The sequence below is a fragment of the Erpetoichthys calabaricus genome, chromosome 1 (genome assembly GCF_900747795.2).
Source record: "Erpetoichthys calabaricus chromosome 1, fErpCal1.3, whole genome shotgun sequence".
NCBI classification, from domain to species: Eukaryota; Metazoa; Chordata; class Cladistia; order Polypteriformes; family Polypteridae; genus Erpetoichthys; species Erpetoichthys calabaricus.
In genome coordinates, this window is record NC_041394.2 from 65,656,302 (window position 1) to 65,675,606 (window position 19,305).

General features: G+C 38.0%; 1 protein-coding gene across 1 annotated transcript in view; it reads left to right on the forward strand.

The window, feature by feature from the left end:
- The window catches only part of msh5 (mutS homolog 5), a 58,143-nt gene that overhangs the window by 12,655 nt on the left and 26,183 nt on the right, over positions 1–19,305 (forward strand). The window contains 6 exon segments of the mRNA XM_051919818.1: positions 7,090–7,211; positions 11,698–11,807; positions 12,252–12,287; positions 12,513–12,595; positions 17,122–17,167; positions 18,342–18,480. Of these exon segments, the coding sequence (XP_051775778.1) occupies positions 7,090–7,211; positions 11,698–11,807; positions 12,252–12,287; positions 12,513–12,595; positions 17,122–17,167; positions 18,342–18,480 (536 nt within the window).

The following is a 19,305-nucleotide window of genomic DNA, read 5'->3' on the forward strand; positions in this document are numbered from 1 at the left end:
CAATTAATGCGAAGCAAGATTGGTGTTATGTGCTCATTGTTGCTGGTTCGTGTAAGGACTCTTGCAGAAGAGCTTTGAATCGACTGGAGCTGTGATAAAAGATTAGAAAGGGCACCTGCCAGCAGCCAGTTACAATAATCGATGCGGGATGTGATAAAAGCATGGAGTTTCTCAGAATTAGAAAAGAAGAGGAATGAGCGAACAAGGGATATGTTACAGAGGTGAAAGTAAGAAAGTTTCTTAATATGGTTTATGTGGGCAGAATAAGAAAGGGAGGAATCAAAAATGACACCAAGATTCCTTGCATCAGAAGAAGGTCTGATGAGATCACCATCAAGAGTGACTGGAAAGGAGCTCATTTTCTTAAGTAGTGATTTAGTGCCAATTTTCAGGAGTTCAGTTTTGTTGCAATTTAATTTTAAAGAGTTCTGCTCCATCCAGGTTTCAATTTTAGGCAAGTTGTGAGCTGAGAAAACTCTGATGAAGTTGCACTTTTTACATTGAAATAGAGTTGAGTGTCATCTGCATAAAAATGATAACCCAGTCCATAGCTACGAATAATATGGCCAAGGGGAAGCATATAAATACAGAAGAGAAGACAGCCAAGGACAGAGCCCTGAGGAACTCCTTGTGTGACTGGCGCTGAGCTGGAACTGCTGTTGCCAAGACTAACAAACTCTTGCCTATCAGTCAGATAGGACTTGAACCACTGGAGGGCAGTGTCAGAGATACCCAGCATGTTCTCCATTCTGGATAGTAGATAATGTCTGACAGTGTCAAATGCTGCACTGAGGTCTAACAGAATTAATATGCTGGTTTGTCCAGAGTCTACTGCCATAAGCAAATCATTGGTTACCCGAAGAAGAGCAGTTTCACAGCTGTGCTGCGCCCTGAAACTAGACTGAAAGGTTTCCATCAAATTATTAGAGGTTAAGTAATTGGTGAGCTGGGAGGCTACAACATGCTGAAGAACTTTTGACAGAAAAGGAAGCCCATGTGGTTGAATTAATGAGGGGTGAAACCATCCAATCATGGAAATAACAAATGGTAATTTACAACTCTACTAGTAATTGAACAGGAAGTCGAGCGGCCCATAAACACTTTGAGTATTAACTCAGAGCCTGCTGAAAAAGGGTGAGACATCCATATTATGAGGTAATCATAGACACAGATGAGGCTGACCATTTGATGTTAGTCTTTGTTGAGAAGCGTGAGGAAGTTAAGGAATAAAATGTTGTGCCATTTAAGAAGTAATCAAATGGAAATAGTAAGAAAAACAGAAGGAAGGATTACAGAGTCAAAGAGTACAGTAAGAAGTAATACCTAAGGGACTAATAATACTTAGGCAAGACATATTACATAGAGATTCAGAAGCATAGTATCATAACAAATATAGTTCTTCAGGATCATGGCAAATATAGATTTTTAGCACCCACTGATCCATTATCAATTATACAAATATTCATACTGTGCTAAATCTAAATAAACCAATATAATAAAAGGTACGAGAGATAAGAGAATTTCTGCATGGGCTGGAAGTATAAGTGTCATACAAACCCACCATTAATATGAGGCTGTGATTCCTTATATTCCTAAATATGTGTTAATACCATGTAAAACCTGGTGATGTAAGTGGGCATCTGGAACTTGTATATGATGACTAACAGTTTTAGCAGAGCTATGGAAACTAATACTTCCCAGTAAAGGGATATAAATGTTCACTTTGAATGTATTGATGATGTGTTAGTAATCTGTAACCCTAATCTTCAACTTTTAGTCAGCTCATGTGCATTGGGGACCTGAGATCCGTTTAACTGGAACTTAAGTGCATTGTAATAAACAGAGGTTTGATTGTCAGCCTGCACAATCGTCCTTCGGAGACTGGACTTTTTGGTAGTGAGAAACATGAACCCAAGTCAGTCTTTCAATTTCAAGGCAGTAGTGGTGGTTGATAACACTTAGTGTCACCCATTTCACCTTAGAAGCAGGCAATTATTTAAGTTGAGGAACTTTACTAAAGGGCGGCACGGTGGCGCAGTGGGTAGCGCTGCTGCCTCGCAGTTGGGAGATCTTGGGACCTGGGTTCGATTCCCGGGTCCTCCCTGCGTGGAGTTTGCATGTTCTCCCCGTGTCTGCGTGGGTTTCCTCCGGGCGCTCCGGTTTCCCCCCACATTCCAAAGACATGCAGGTTAGGTGGATTGGCGATTCTAAATTGGCCCTAGTGTGTGCTTGGTGTGTGGGTGTGTTTGTGTGTGTCCTGCGGTGGGTTGGCACCCTGCCCGGGATTGGTCCCTGCCTTGTGCCCTGTGTTGGCTGGGATTGGCTCCAGCAGACCCCTGTGACCCTGTGTTCGGATTCAGCGGGTTGGAAAATGGATGGATGGAACTTTACTAAATCCCAGTCTGAAATTTTAAATTCATGAGATGTCATTTCTGAAGGATTAAGGAGAACTGCTTTTACCTGTAGATGAAAAGACTTAAAGAGTTTTGCTCATTAATAACCAGTAATGTAACGTTTCATTTGCAATAGTGGAAAGAGCTTGAGGTTGTCAAATACACGAAGGATATTCAATTTGTTGCAAGAACCTTCCTATTAATACTGTCATGAAGTGACAGTTCTGTAGTTCTGTTGGTGTTCCTTTTATAGCCATTAAGGTTAGTGGTAAGGCTGATGGCCATTTTAAACCAGTCTCCTCCCCACATGGATTTTATCTAGCTTATTTGTAATGGTCAGATTTGGTCAAATACTGTAGGTAAAAGTCAGAGAAGCTGCAGATACTGCAGAAAGCTTTTCTTTTCCTTTTTAAAAGGTATTAAGATTATGTGTATAAGTAATGCAACATAGAGGTTCATTTAAACAAACCATGCAAGCATATACTGTAAGTGTAAATATTCTGTTTTCTTATCTCAAGCACATCTTAATTTTAATTTTTCATACTACAAACTAAAACTTAATTTCTTCAGTTGCTGTTTACATTTCTCCTCAATCATGTCTGGCTTAAGGTAATTACTAGAAACTTGCAGAAACTTTTTCTCAAGCATTTTCATTAGCTGCTCTTTTTGTTTATCTCAGGTTCTCCTTTCTTTGCTTTTTTGCAGCATGTCCAGTAAATTCTAAGGCTGTTTTTGTCATACTTGCAGTGGAACCTCGGTTCATGACCATAATTCGTTCCAAACCTCTGGTCATAAACTGATTTGGTCGTGAACCGAAGCAATTTCCCCCATAGGATTGTATGTAAATACAATTAATCCGTTCCAGACCGTACAAACTGTATGTAAATATATATTTTTAAAGATTTTTAAGTACAAATATAGTTAATTACACCATAGAATGCACAGTGTAATAGAAAAACTAATGTAAAAACATTGAATAAGACTGACACAAACACCCAGGCTCCCTGCTCAGCTGCACGCGCAGGCTCTCTCTCTCAGCAGCAGCGGAAATCATCGGCGCACACAAACCGAAAGGGAAATTGGCTTGTTCGTATACCAAGTGTGTGGTCTTGAACCGAGGCAAAAGTTTGGCGAACTTTTTGGTCGTAAACCGAGTTGTACGTGTACTGAGACGTTTGTGAACCGAGGTTCCACTGTATAATGTACATATATGTATGTATAAGATATAGAAAAATATATAAAAAAATAATTTCCTCCATACATGCAAGGGTGATTGATGACTCTCAGTTGACCTAGTATGAGTGAATATGGATGTGTAGGTGAGTGTGTGCTGTGTGATGGACTGGCACTTATCCAGGGTTGGTAAATGTCCTGTATTACAACAATGGGCTCCAGGCCTCTGTGAAATTTGCTGTTTTATACCTCAGTAGGAAAAAATACCAATACACTGTCTAGATTTAGATGTCTGTAAATTAAGTTACTTGACAAAATGAACATCGCAAAAGAAATCTAAATCTAAGATTAATTGTCTTCTATGAAAAATGTTGTGTAGGAGCCAGTGTCTCCAATGCATTCCACAAGAAGTCCTTTATGGGAAAGTGACAAGGAAGCAGACTTAAAAGAAAAAATACAAATACTTATCTAATACAGTGTTCTGCTACTGCAGAAAGTTTTTTTTTTAGTCTCATGAGACTAAAGTAGAAATTTTTGGTCTAGATGTTACAAATTAAACACTAAACACCTGTCATGTCACACCATCCCTGTTGTAACTCATTGTATATTTATACTAGGAAGGAAACGTGGGCCCTGCTTCCCAAAAAAAAAAACTGAAAAATTAAAGGAAAAAGTATTTGCACTCAATATGATAATACTAAAAATGTTTTATTAAATAGATATTGTTGACTGGCTCAATCAGAGTTTCTGGCCTCGATCCCATCTGAAATCTGTGGTAAGACCTCAAAATTGAAGTCTACCACTGACTCCTAGCTGACAGAGTTACAAAACTGATGCAACTGCATATTTTGCCCTATCACAATATGTAAAGGTATTCGAAACCCAGAAATATTACTAGGCGTTATTGTTTTCAGGGATGGTTCAACAAAGTCAAGGTTTAATTATTTTGTTTTTTACTAATTTCTTTTTTAGGATGGTTTGTGATCAAAATATTGTATGGCTTATAAAGGAGACCTCACAACTTAATGTGTTAAATATATTAAAAAGCCTAACCTGGTGAGACTCTTATAAATGAAACAAAATGTTTTGAGATTGAATGCTTTTCCAGAATAGCTTTGAAGCTACCTAAAGATAAACAGTAATGCATAAAACAAAACCACATACTGTATGAAATACCAGTCCAGTGTAGAGTGTATAGTGTATATATTCCACTACTGTCTGCTTGTCATAAACTTTCAGTTAGCTTTATTTTGGTATACTGACATAGTTTTAGAGGTGCAGGATGGTCTTGTATTTTGTAACATACTGTATACAGTACTCCAAATGTACTTGGTTTAAAAGTGTGATTAAACCAATTTAACTTGCAATAAGAGAGCAAAGTGATAAAAAATAATGGTTATTATTAAATATAAACAAATAAATATCTTTTCGTTTATTTCTTATTTTTTGTTTAATGGAATTTTCCATATCTTAGAAAGTTATACTCCACTTTTTGTTAAGATGTGAATTAAATAATTTCTGTGTTTTGTAGTAAATTATAGGAAAGTGTTTAGGACAGAAATGTGAAGTGGGTTACTTTACCAAATAGAGTTTTATTTTCATTGTCCACTTTCCACCTGTAAAAAAGTTTAATTTATTATACAACTTGTTTGCTGTTGGCCTTACTTATAAAAGCAATTGAGCAAGGTTTTCCAACTCTGTTTCAGATTACTTTACTTTGTTTTTATAATTTCAATAAAAGGAAATCCTAAGTGTTAGCATATTACTAGATCATTTTTTAATTCACAGGTATGTAAACAAAGAGTCTGATTAATCTTAAAATTATAATATGAATTTAGTAGTAGTAGTAGCTGTAGTAGTAGTAATTGTGGTAGTAGTAGTAGTATTGTCAAATGTACCAACATACAACATGTTGCCACTCAGTAGCACCATGATAAAAAGGGGTGATTTCGTACCCGGATGGGAGGCCAGAGAGGGACCACAGACAGACTTATCGGCAGAACAAAAAAATAACTTTGTGTCTGACCGGTATCAAATAGTGGAAGGACCAGTGATAGTTGGGAGTCCGGAGCAATTCCATCCCCCATACACTAGGTGGCAGTTGTCCTCATATGGGAACTCAGTTGGGACAACTGCAGGGGTGCTTGGGATATGAAGTCCAGAAATGCAGCCCTGTTGGGTTCCCTAAATACTAGTAGAGGGTGCTATCGGTGGAGAACCTCCCTATTTTCCTTATGGGCCGGAAGTGCTCCCCGGAAGGTATGGAGTTGGCACCAGAAACATTTTTGGGTCAAGCATAAAAGGGAGCATTCTCCCTTATGTTGGTGAGGCAGAGTCAGGAGGCAGCGGGCTACAAACACTCAATGGAGGACAAGAGGAAGAAGAAATGTTTATTATTGTATCGTTTTGGCTGAACTTTGGAGAGATGATTGTGAAGAAGTGTGATTGTTTGAATAAAAATTATTTTTTTAACTCGAAAGTGAGATGGATATTACTGTGTCTGGGCTTTGTGGCACTCCCTACAGATAACACTATACTGTATTCAAAACTGTGGAGAAATTTACTAGTAACCACTGTTGATTGATTATTGACTTCAACATAAGCCTGTATACACTGCAATAAACTAAACTGAGATCAGCTGTTTATATAATATACACAGAAAGACATAACATTTTGTATAATTTTACAAGTTATAAGTTATATGATGTGTTATTTCATGAAGTGTTATCATACCTCCAGTGTATTTTGCTTGAATTCCAGCCCAGGTGCTATCATTTTGAAGTACTTACATTCTCGTTATATTTATGTTAGATTTACTCTGTGTACTCCTGGTTTTCTTCCCTGTGTCTAACATATGTATGCTAGGTTAGTTAACAGCTGTGAATTGGTCAATGGACTCGTGCACCACTTAGGGTTGGGTTCTGCCAGTGCTGTTTTGTTTTGACCCCCAACATCCCTGAATTAGATTAATTAGATTTAATTGTTTTGATAATGAATGTATGAATTAATATTACCTGCATATACTGTAATTCTTTATAAAAACTTTAGGATTTTTTTCTTCACTCAGAGAACCATAGACAAATGGAAAAAGGTACCATGTAGTGCAGTAGATAGGACTTTAGGGACCTTCAAATCTAGACTTAGTATTATTTTGGAGGAATTAAGTTTATGGGATTGGCAAGCTTTGTTGGTCTAAATGGCCTGTTCTCACCAAAATGTTTCTAATGTTCTAAAAAAAATGATGTTTTCTAATTGTTTGCAGTTGTCATTATAATTGCATTATAATGTATTATCAACAATTTCTGATTGTCCACAGTTGTCATTAATATTTCATCTTAATTTATTATCGACAATCTCAGCTGGAATAACATAAATGATAATATTTGTTATTTTATATTACCCTTTTTGTTGGACATTGAATTCATTATAACATAATGTTCTGAAAGCCACTGAATCCAATTCAGGGCAGTAGTATTCAATTTATTATATTTAAACATTTTCATAAACTGATGATTTGTCTCAGTTCTAGAGCTAAGCAAACAGAGGATTCTTTCAACACATTTGCCCTTCCTCCCGACTGATTTAACTGATGTTGAGAAGATCTCTTACCTGTCTTCCACACTTCTTTTTGAAAATACTCAAACGGTAGGCATTTCCATTAGCATTTCTTAAAAAAAAATTAGATTTGCATTGTTCAGATTAATAATTGCATAACCCATCTTTACTGAGGGCTATTCAGATACTGCAAATCCAAAGAACCTACAGGGCTCTATGCTTATTCTTTTATCATAGATCACCTGTACTCAGAGTATTTGATTTGGGAGTACTGCAAATAAGTTTGAAACACCAGTCTATATGATTACTTAAATACTATTATTTAATTTTGATTTAGTGTATGCAATTTTGCAGGAGCCGAACAATATTAATAATTTACAGGTTTAGATAATGATCAAAAGTGAAAGTTTAACTTCTTATAATCTAGTATAATATACATTATAATTGCATTAGCTTTTGTAGTTTGTTTTCCCACCTGTTTTCATTGAAATCAGCCATTTCCCCATACATCTTATAGGACCAAATGAGTCCTTGGGAATGTTGTGTTGATACAATACATTTTTTGGTATAAAATGATGTATTATTAATTTGTTGTTTGCATATATCCTAGACATTTAATTTAATATACATTTTTATTTTTTTATTATTTAATGTCCTTTACAAATCCTCTCTAAAGTCCCTTCCTTGTATTTTTTATTAAGTCTTTTAAATACACAAATGACTCAATAGATTTGCATACAGTCAAGCTACTGTAAACATTGTGTATTTATTGCTTTAGCACGTGAGACATAAGCCTGGAGGGCTAGAGAGAAAATTTGGAATTATTCCAAATTTGGAAAATTTGGAATAAAGCACAATGCAAATCCAAAAAAAAAAACCTAGAAAATTGTACAGATACTACGGGGAGATAAATTTTGAAAACCTTTAGAAATACAATATTGCATAGATTACTCACCCATACCCTTGCATTAGATTTTAGTTTGCTGTTCTTACAGTTATTTTTTTATGTCTGTCACTTAATTATTTTGATTTTCCAAAGTGTACTCTACTGGCAATAACCAACCTTAAAGAAGAAGCCAGTGCACTCATGCATACATATTCATACTCTCTCATTCACTTAGAGCAGTGTTTCCCAACCTCGGTACTGTGGCCCCCCTGTGGCTGCAGGTTTTTGTTCCAACCAGCTTCTGTTTTTAATTGGACTCCTGGGTTAATTAAGTGATGTCTTATTTCCCAAGTTCTGTGTTTTTGGAACAATATAGAAATTAGAAAACTAAGTTTAGTTAAAATATATATATATAGTACATTAAAATGTACCAAGCAGTTATATGGGAATAATGTATTTTTTTCTTTTTAACAATATTTTCATCTTGATTTTAATTCTACTTTTCTAGGTGTTCTAATTGTTTAATTAATCCATTATTTACTAATTCGTGGGTCTGATGCTAAAGTACTTGCAGCCTTTGATTATTCAGTGTTGTTTGCCAGCGTGTCTGCTCTGCTCATTTTTAATTGTCATTAATAAGATACAACGAAGGGGAAAAACTGCACAGAGAAAGGGCAAAATATAATGAAATCAACAAAAGAGAGTTAAGCATTTAAATTTATAGCAAAAGCAGAAATGTCTTATAAATGTAAAAATCATGCTGCTGTGCTTTTCTGAATGTAGAATAAAATAAAAATAATACCAGCTAATTAAATGAGATAAGTCTTATCAGGTGTTGTCACTGATTAGGAATCTGGTTGGAACAGAAACCTGCAGTCACAGGGGGTCCCCAGGACTAAGGTTGGGAAACACTGACTTAGAGCCTCCATTTGGTACTGTATGTAAAAGGGAAAGTGGAATATGCACAGAAAACACACACAGGTATAGAGAGAACATACATAGATCAATCCAAACAGAGCCTGGTCTGGTATTGTACACAGTGTTCTGTTGGGGGAGTTACAGCAGCTCAGAGGATGGCAGATACCTAAAAAAAACTATCATGAAGGACACCTGATTATGTGACTGATCCTGCAGACGCTTATCACAATGCTAAGTTGCCCAACAGAGGCAGTTTTTTTCTGCAGCCATCACAATATGTAACACATCTTCAGAATATGCTCATCCTAGCCAATTATAATAAAATAAACTACTTTAGGGTCAATATATACAATGTTTTGAATGCTATACATTAGCTGACTAATGCAATAATGTATTTGTACATTTTATACTGTTTGTATAATACAGTATATCTTGCACCTGTGCAGTGGTTCACACTACGTAATTACTGTTTTGCACAATTTCTATGCAGTTTATTTTTTTCTGATGTTATTGGAGTATGTGAATTTCCTCTCATCTATCTTTCTAAATGATATCTGCCAATGCAACATTATAGTATCTTAGCCAAAATATATCAAACATTAAACATGCTTAGATCATATATAACTGTTGTCCTGTTTTCATTTTTTTTTTTCAAGTTTATTGTTTTGCTCCAGTCCTTTACTCTTAATTTTTATTTAATGTCTGTAGGGTGAGCCCTCATTTGCAACTAGGACTTCGAGCAGATATTGGTCAGTACGGTTGTACAAGGCCCTCACTTGCTTCAGGCTATACTGTGACATTACCTAATTTTTGGTGTTTGGTTTTGTTTTTTCTTTTATTCATGATAAAAAGTGTAGTATTTCTTTTCTAATTTGAGAATTTTGAGTTTTGGATTTTGTCTTAGAAACATTCTGTGGTCTCATTTTTTTCAGGGCTTCTATTTTTTTTTTTTTTGATTTACTTAATGTGCCCTTTATTTCTTTGTTAATTAGTATATAGTTAGATTTTGTTCAGGTGTTTTACAGACCAGAACATAGATGAGCTTCCCTGAAACAATGCATATTTGTGTTACAGTATGTAAAAACTAGTGTTAACTGGTGAATTTTTCACAGAGAATATGCTAAGTTAGCCAGTGACTTTCTTCACTGTGCTGCAGGGCAATGTGTGTCATAAGAGCACAATGATATGTATATTTTTTTCTTATTGGTAGTTTCTAGCCATTTGTTTTGTTTTGTTTGTGGTTTTCGTTCTGTTTGTGCCTTATTTGTTTGAGAGATGGTTGCACAGCTGCCTCATAGCACATATCACAGTTTGGCCACAGTAATCAGTTCAGCATAGTTGCCAGACATTTCCCTAGCCCATGAGGACACTTAAAAGTTGATTAAACCATTATAATCTAGTCAAAACAAATTCAGTTCCTCCTTGTCAATTGACTTCAATGCAGTTCATACAGTTCTGTGAAGTTCCAGAACATTTCCAAGATTTTGCCAAATTCACTGCATAGCAAATTCTCTAGCGTTTGCTCATCGTTAGTAATACCGTGTTGATGTGTTTTACTGGTTTTTTTTTTGTTGCTTTTGAATTGTTGTTTTTCATATCTTTATGTATTTTCTGTGATGCTATGTACCTGATATTCCTTGTGCTTTGTGGGTGGAGCCCCAGGAGGCAAGGCCACATTAACATCACCACCCCTGAGCCCTACCTCCAGTTTTTAGCTAATGCAGGCTTCCATCGTTTCTTTAACCAGCTGCAACCTTAGCACAAAACTTCAAACCTCTTAAAAGAACAAAAAATATCATTATAGATTTGTCAATATTAACAATAGAACTTATTGAAATGATTTCAATATTTTTGGTACATAATATAATCATAAAAATACATTACTGTAATTCATTGTGAAAATATTATCATCTAATCAAGTCTAAATTTGCTTTGTCTGGCATCCAGTGTCTGTCTAAGATTGGTGCAAGAAATTGGTGCCAGTTTAACAAGCAATTAATAAGAATGGTCAGGTAGCACTTACATTACGTCAGATTTAACATGATGCTTTAGCTATGATGGGAATTTGGAAAAGCTCATAAATGAATGTTTAATTTTAGGATTGAGTTTAGCATGTTCTTAGTGCTACTATGGTTTCAAGGAATTCATTCCAGATTAATATGTCTCGGGCCTTCACTTTTTCCTTTTCAAATATTTCATTAAAGCAGATTTTGCATGATGAACACAACGATAGGTTCAAATATGACCAAATTAGCTAGTCTTCTTTTGGTTTGTTTTACACCTAATTTTTGTTTGGCAGCTGGTATGGGAAAAAAAGAAAAAAATATATTGGTTCTGAAACATAAAAAAATAATAAGGCAAAATAAGTTTGTTTCATTAGTTGGTTGCTAACTACAGTATGTACAGTATGTGGGTGGAATGTGGATCCACATTGACTGGAGTGTTTGTATTCCTCCCTTCTTTGGCCATCTGTCCATAGCATATGTTATCAAACCAGACACTGATGTTTGTCATTTTAACCATTAAAGACAATTTAACACATTATAACAATATATCTGTAACTTGGCTCTTGCCTTGCACCTGGAACTGCCAGCAGAAGCTCCAACTCCTTGTAAATGAAAAAATGGGTTCAAAAATGTAAAGATAAGATGGTGAATTATCTAGTGATGACTGGTAACTTATATGCTTATTATACACACCGTTAGTAATTTCATTGACTGCCTTTTGAAACAGCTGAAATGTTTATGGTAATTTTGATATTTTGCAATCCAGATGCGAGCTCTTGGGGGACTCCTCAAGTTCCTGAATAAAAGAAGAATGGGACTGGAGTTGGAAGACAGTAGCACTGGCATACCTATTCTTGCTATCAAAAGGTTTATGCTGTATGTGTTCTTTCTGGAATTATAAAATGTGTGGCAAATGAAAAACCTTGTTTGGATGAGGACCAAGTTATTTATAACAATAAGTAATAAATTGCAATTCACACTCTAATTTCAACAATATTTCAAATAGGAACCAATAGTATTATTTAATTTACTCTAAATGAGTAAAATGCATTGGTAGCATTGGATTTATATTTGCCAAATAAATGATCATTTATTGGCCCAAGGGTATTTGATGTGTGTGTGTGTGTGTGTGTGTGTGTGTGTGTGTTTACCCTGATATGGACTAGCACCTTGTCCAGGGGATTGTTCCAGCCTTGCACCCTGTGCTAGCTGGGATAGGCTAAAGCTTTGCTCAGATATAAGCGGGTTAGTAAATGACTGACTGACTGTACTATATTAAAAATTAATTTTTTCTCTGGTTTATTTTATTTTTATCATCAGAAATCAACTGGTATACATGGACAGAGATGCATACAGGTAAGACCATTTTAAAATTCTATATGTATACCTTTAAACACTTTTTAAAATGTACAATTAAAACTTTTATACTTGTAGCCTGACCTATTCTTTTTATTTTAAAATTTTGTGGAAAATTAAATGTCAGCTGTGTGACCAATGTAAAAGGATATTTCAAAATATTTCTGCACCCATACATACCATTTTTAAAACAGTATTAATATCTATATACTCTACTTTTAACAGCACTTTACAGATTTTCAAATCAGAGCTTCACCCATCTGTATACAAATTGGCTTCAGGAGTAAAAGAAGGCCTCAGTTTATATGGTAAAGTATATTATTAGTTTATTATTCTATTTTTAAAAAGTCTTGTTCTATGCCATTTAATAATATTTATTTTCTTAAAATAAAGTAGAAAATAAGTCTTTTACAGTTAAAATTAATCTTAATTCCTAATTTTATAAGGTTTTGCTGAATACATATTTTTGACCATTTAAACATATTTGAATAAATATATGTCCTTTTTTGTTTTTAATTTTTGTCATTGTACAACCAAGACAATCTTGGTCAATGTGTTTTTAAAAACATATTGTATGATTATTTCTGTTTTAATTGCTGTTTTAAATTTATAATATTATTGAGTAAAACGTAAGGTATTAAATGCAATTAAAATCTTTTTGAATTGTGTATTTTAAATAATGTTATTGAAAAATTAAATCCCTAAATTCATCTGTATTATGATTGATTGCTGACACTAGGGAATCCATTCCCAGATGGGTTTATCCATTCCCGGGAATTCGGGAATCCCGCATTTCATTCCCGGGAATCCCGGTCTCCTGGGCATCTCACATGTGAACGGTTTAGAAAGACCGACACTTATTTTTAATAAAACTACTGCAATATGTTGACACAAATAAAAGACTAACCTTATCTACAAGCAGTTCATGCTGTCATAGAAGTACATGATTTGTGGTAATAAGAGCATAGAAAGCACAACGTCCTCACAGGTGGCGCAGTGATAGTGCTGCTGCTTTGCAGTAAGGAGACTGTGGAAGATTGTGGGTTCATTTCCCGGTTCCTCCCTGTGCGGATAGCGCTTTCAGTACTGAGAAAAGCGCTATATACTGTAAATGTAATGAATTATTATTATTATTAACGTGTCCTGCATGCGGTCGGCCATGCGAGAGCGCACCTTCATGCAGAAGTATGCCAGCCGCTGAGAAAGCACGCTCTGCCTCCACTGAAGTAGGCGGCACAATCATCAGATACTGATACACTTGTTCTAAACAACACCCGCGCTTGCCGTTGCTCTGAAACACCGCCATTTCAGCTTTTACTGATGCATCCAGTTTCTTGTCATCATTCTGTGATGGCAAGTTTCTTGGCACAGATAATGTGGATGCAACAGACTGACGCATTGCAATTTCAAGTTGCTGTTCCAAGCTGTTGTCTGATGAAGTGCAAGCTACAGCAATGGCGCCACCTTAATTATTTTCAACTATAACTCTGTTATTTCTTGATCGATTTTTACACTTTTACACGCTATATATGCAAGCTTGCCCATTCCCGTTTTCCCAGGAATTAAGGCAGTTTCATTACCGGGAATGGGGGAAAAAATGTCTGGGAATTACCAGGAGCCTGGGAATGGATTCCCCAGCTGACACTGAACTGATTCAGTTACAGTGAATTTGTTTGTGTTAATGTACAGTATGGTCCCAAGTGTGGAAAGAAGTCCTCTCCAGCACTGGTTCTTTTCTTGTTCCTTATGCTGCAGGGTTAACTCCAAAACCAAACCAGTTTTGATGCCATAAATTGGATTGGAAAGTGACTGGTTGTTTTAATGAATTTGAGCAAGTTGCAAACAATACCAAAGAGACACAGGAACCTGTCTAATTCAGTACTATATAACAGCACTCTCAAAATATTTCCATTTTTATTGAAAACATTGATAAAATAGTGGCATGCTGGAATTAATTCCAAATATGACTAATTTATGTGTAGATAATGCTTGAATAATCCATCCATCCATCTATCCATCCATCCATCCTCTTCCGCTTATCCAAGGTCGGGTCGCGAGGGCAGCAGCTTGAGCAGAGATGCCCAGACTTCCCTCTTCCCGGCCACTTCTTCTAGCTCTTCCGGGAGAATACCGAGGCATTCCCAGGCCAGCCGGTAGACATAGTCCCTCCAGCATGTCCTGGGTCTTCCCCGGGGCCTCCTCCCGGTTGGACGTGCCCGGAACACCTCACCAGAGAGGCGTCCAGGAGGCATCCTGATCAGATGCCCGAGCCACTTCATCTGACTCCTCTCGATGCGGCGGAGCAGCGGCTCTACTCTGAGCCCCTCCCGGATGACTGAGCTTCTCACCCTATCTTTAAGGGAGAGCCCAGACACCCTGCGGAGGAAGCTCATTTCAGCCGCTTATATTCTCAATCTCGTTCTTTCGGTCACTACCCATAGCTCATGACCATAGGTGAGGGTAGGAACATAGATCGACTGGTAAATTGAGAGCTTTGCCTTACGGCTCAGCTCCTTTTTCACCACAACAGACCGATGCAGAGCCCGCATCAATGCGGACACCGCACCGATCCGCCTGTCGATCTCACGCTCCATTCTTCCCTCACTCGTGAACAAGACCCCGAGATACTTGAAGTCCTCCACTTGAGGCAGGATCTCGCTCCCAACCCTGAGAGGGCACGCCAACCTTTTCCAGCTGAGGACCATGGTCTCTGATTTGGAGGTGCCGATTCCCATCCCAGCCGCTTCACACTCGGCTGCGAACCGATCCAGAGAGAGCTGAAGATCACGGCCTGAGGAAGCAAACAGGACAACATCATCTGCAAAAAGCAGTTACCCAATCCTGAGTCCACCAAACCGGACCCCCTCAACGCCCTGGCTGCTCCTAGAAATTCTGTCCATAAAAGTTATGAACAGAATCGGTGACAAAGGGCAGCCCTGGCGGAGTCCAACTTTCACTGGAAACGGGTTCGACTTACTGCCAGCAATGCGGACCAAGCTCTGACACCGGTTGTACAGGGACTGAACAGCCCTTATCAGGGGGTCCGGTACCCCATACTCCCGGAGCACCCCCCACAGGATTCTCCGAGGGACACGGTCGAATGCCTTTTCCAAGTCCACAAAACACATGTAGACTGGTTGGGCGAACTCCCATGCACCCTCCAGGACTCTGCTAAGGGTGTAGAGCTGGTCCACTGTTTCGCGACCAGGACGAAAACCACACTGTTTCTCCTGAATCCGAGGTTCGACTATCCAATGGACCCTCCTCTCCAGAATCCCCGAATAGACTTTTCCAGGGAGGCTGAGGCGTGTGATCCCTCTGTAGTTGGAACACACCCTCCGGTCCCCCTTCTTAAAGAGGGGGACCACTACCCCGGTCTGCCAATCCAAAGGCACTGTTCCTGATGTCCATGTGATGTTGCAGAGACGTGTCAACCAAGACAGCCCTACAACATCCAGAGCCTTGAGGAACTCCGGCCGTATCTCATCCACCCCCAGGGCCCTGCCACCAAGGAGTTTTTTGACCACCTCGGTGACCTCAGTCCCAGAGATGGGGGAGCCCACCTCCAAGTCCTCAGGCTGTGCTTCCTCATTGGAAGGCATGTTAGTGGGACTTAGGAGGTCTTCGAAGTACTCCCCGCACCGACCCACAACGTCCTGAGTCAAGGTCAGCAGCGCACCATCCCCACCATATACAGTGTTGACACTGCACTGCTTCCCCCTCCTGAGACGCCAGACGGTGGACCAGAATCTCCTCGAAGCCGTCTGAAAGTCGTTCTCCATGGCCTCCCCAAACTCCTCCTATGCCCGAGTTTTTGCCTCAGCAACCACCGAAGTTGTATTCCTTTTGACCTGCCGGTACCTATTAGCTGCCTCCTGAATCCCACAGGACAAAAGGGACCGGTAGGACTCCTCCTTCAGCTTGACAGCATCCTTCACCGCCAGTGTCCACCAACGGGTTCGGGGATTGCCGCCACGACAGGCACCGACCACCTTACGGCCACAGCTCTGGTCAGCTGCCTCAACAATAGAGGCACGGAACATGGCCCATTTGGACTCAATGTCCCCCACCTCCCTCGGGACGTGGTTGAAGTTCTGCGGGAGGTGGGAGTTGAAGCTACTTCTGACAGGGGGCTCTGCCAGACGTTCCCAGCAGACCCTCACAGCACATCGTCCCCCACCATCGAAGCCAACTCACCACCAGGTGGTGATCAGTTGACGGCTCCGCCCCTCTCTTCACCCGAGTGTCCAAGACATGTAGCCACAAGTCCGACGACACGACCACAAAGTCGATCATCGAACTAAGGCCTAGGGTGTCCTGGTGCCAAGTGCACATATGAACACCCCTATGCTTGAACATGGTGTTTGTTATGGACAATCCGTGACGAGCACAGAAGTCCAATAACAAAACACCATTCGGGTTCAGATCGGGGGGGCCATTCCTCCCAATCACGCCCTTCCAGGGCTCACTGTCATTGCCCACGTGAGCATTGAAGTCTCCCAGCTGTACGAGGGAGTCCCCAGAAGGTATGCCCTCTAGCACCCCCTCCAGGGACTCCAAAAAGGTTGGGTACTCCAAACTGCTGTTCGGTGCATACGCACAAACAACAGTTAGGACCCATACCCCCACCCGAAGGCAGAGGGAGGCTACCCTCTCGTTCACCAGGGTAAACCCCAATGTACAGGCTCCAAGTCGGGGGCAATAAGTATGCCCACACCCGCTCGCCGCCTCTCACTGGGGGCAACTCCAGAGTGGTAGAGAAATATTTTAGTTGTAATATGCATTTTTAATCTTTATTTTACATTTTATGATAATTATTTCTTTTGTTATTTAGGAATACTTAATCGCTGTAAATCCAAGTTCGGATCAATTCTTATGCGGTGAGTAGTACTTTAAAAATTGTCATATGTAAATAAATCTCAAAAATACTCATCTACAAACCTATGAGACACATGTTTTTTCAATAATTTAAAGATATTATGTTTCACTGGAGATTTAATCCATCATCAGAAACTGTAAAAATTTTACTAAAGAATTGTTGTAGAACCATAGACATAATTCCTGAAATTAACTTTCTAGAAATAGGTCTTTCTTATAATAACCATGGTACAGACAATAACTGTACATGCAGAATGCTTTTAAATAAGATGGCAGCAGCTTCCTCTAAAGACACAAGCATGCCATGTACATTTTCATAGCACCCAAAGCTTAAAATGACAAAGCTGATGATACAATCAGAGCACAATGCACAAATGGTAAAAAAAAATAATGAGTAAATGTAAATGATAAATATAAACTTAGGTTCAAGACATTAAGATCTTCATTTGTATTGTGACAGTCAGGTTGGAAGATAATAGTGCCATCAAGATAGAAAGTAGCCAACAAAATGTTAGGAAAATGCAACATACCATAACAGAACTATCATAACCTTTTAGTATGAATGAAAATTGCATTTTTGTGCTTCAGATGCACTTGTCTTTAGCTGCAAGAATATATATTTTAGGTATAAAAAATGCTTATGCAACACATATATAGCATTACACAATGTGGCATTTTCAGCAAACTGTTAGTGATACACATTTCTTTTTTAAATTAAATTTGGCAGTTATATGATAATGAACTGTTTACCTGTTTTTCCTTGCACTATAAATCAACACAAAGACATCACTCTATGAAGTTTCAGTTGTCACCTATTGTCCTTAGCTGATGATGCCCCCCATGTTAATTTCACCGAGGCCAGCGTTCTTTCTGGGACATCAGCAGATTGAGCAGACTTTATCACTGAAGTAACTGCCAAATATGTTTTAATAAGAAGACTACTCTTAAGGCCTTTGATATATCTTCTTTGTGGTATAATAGCCACTATACTGAGTATAATTTTTTTTTACAACCTAAAGTATATTGAGATGTTTTTTCCTTGAGTACAGTACATAATTTCAGCATGTTGTTATATATATTCCACATTTGCCCAATTGTTTCCTTCATTTTTTAATCAATTAACTGCCCAAATGTGAATGCAGCCAAAGCTTTAAATTAAATATTGTTTTTCTACAGTCGGTGGTTTCTTCAGCCCACACGAGACTTGGAAGAACTAAAGAAACGTCAAGAGGTAGTGGAGTTCTTTACCATCCCTCGTCATTATGAAGTAATGACCATGCTACAAAACTGCCTTAAAAACATCAAGAGCATCCCTGTAAGCCTCTGAACAATTATTTAGTTTTATCCACTGTGAATATTCAAAAAAATATTCATGATTTGTTTGTTGAAATTTAATGTCTACAGTTCCAAGGATAAATATCAGAAGGAAATTTCAGGTTCACTTCCAGTTTAGCATTGTCTATAATACTGATGATTTTCCTTATCTCTAGTTTTGTATTTGCAGTGTTTTATGTTTTTACTGCCTATAAATTTTTAAAACATTTTCAAACATTCAAAAGCAAAGTTATGAATTCTGTCATTTAAATAACAGTACAGTACAAGTCCAAAAATCCAAATGCAAATTAAGACTGCCCAAAAACTGAAACCTTTTAAAGTTTCTTTTGTGTGTGGAAGTTCTGTGCTACAGAGGCACAGCAGTGACAAGAGACAATATGTGCCACACAGACACCATTTTTAAATAATTAACCAAACTGTGGCAACACCATAATTTTGGGCCATATGTACTCATTCCATATTTCTGTTTTTATAGACCCTTGATAATGGCTCCTAAAGTATATAAACTTAGTGATGTGAAAAGAAGAAAGAACATGTTGAAATTGAGCAATAAACATGAAATAATAAAAAAAGTGGTGAGAGCAATGCTGTTCTAATGGAAAAACCTTCAACATCAAAACATTTACAATTTACAGTATAAGAAAGTCAAAGAATAAAATTCTAGAATTAACAGCCTTGATTGAACCTTACAATAAAATTGCTGAAAGAAAAGGTTTACATAGGCCAAAATTAGAAAATCTTGATAAAGTGTTTAACACATGGTTTTTTGTTAAAACAATCAGAAGGTATGACAATTTTTGGGCTG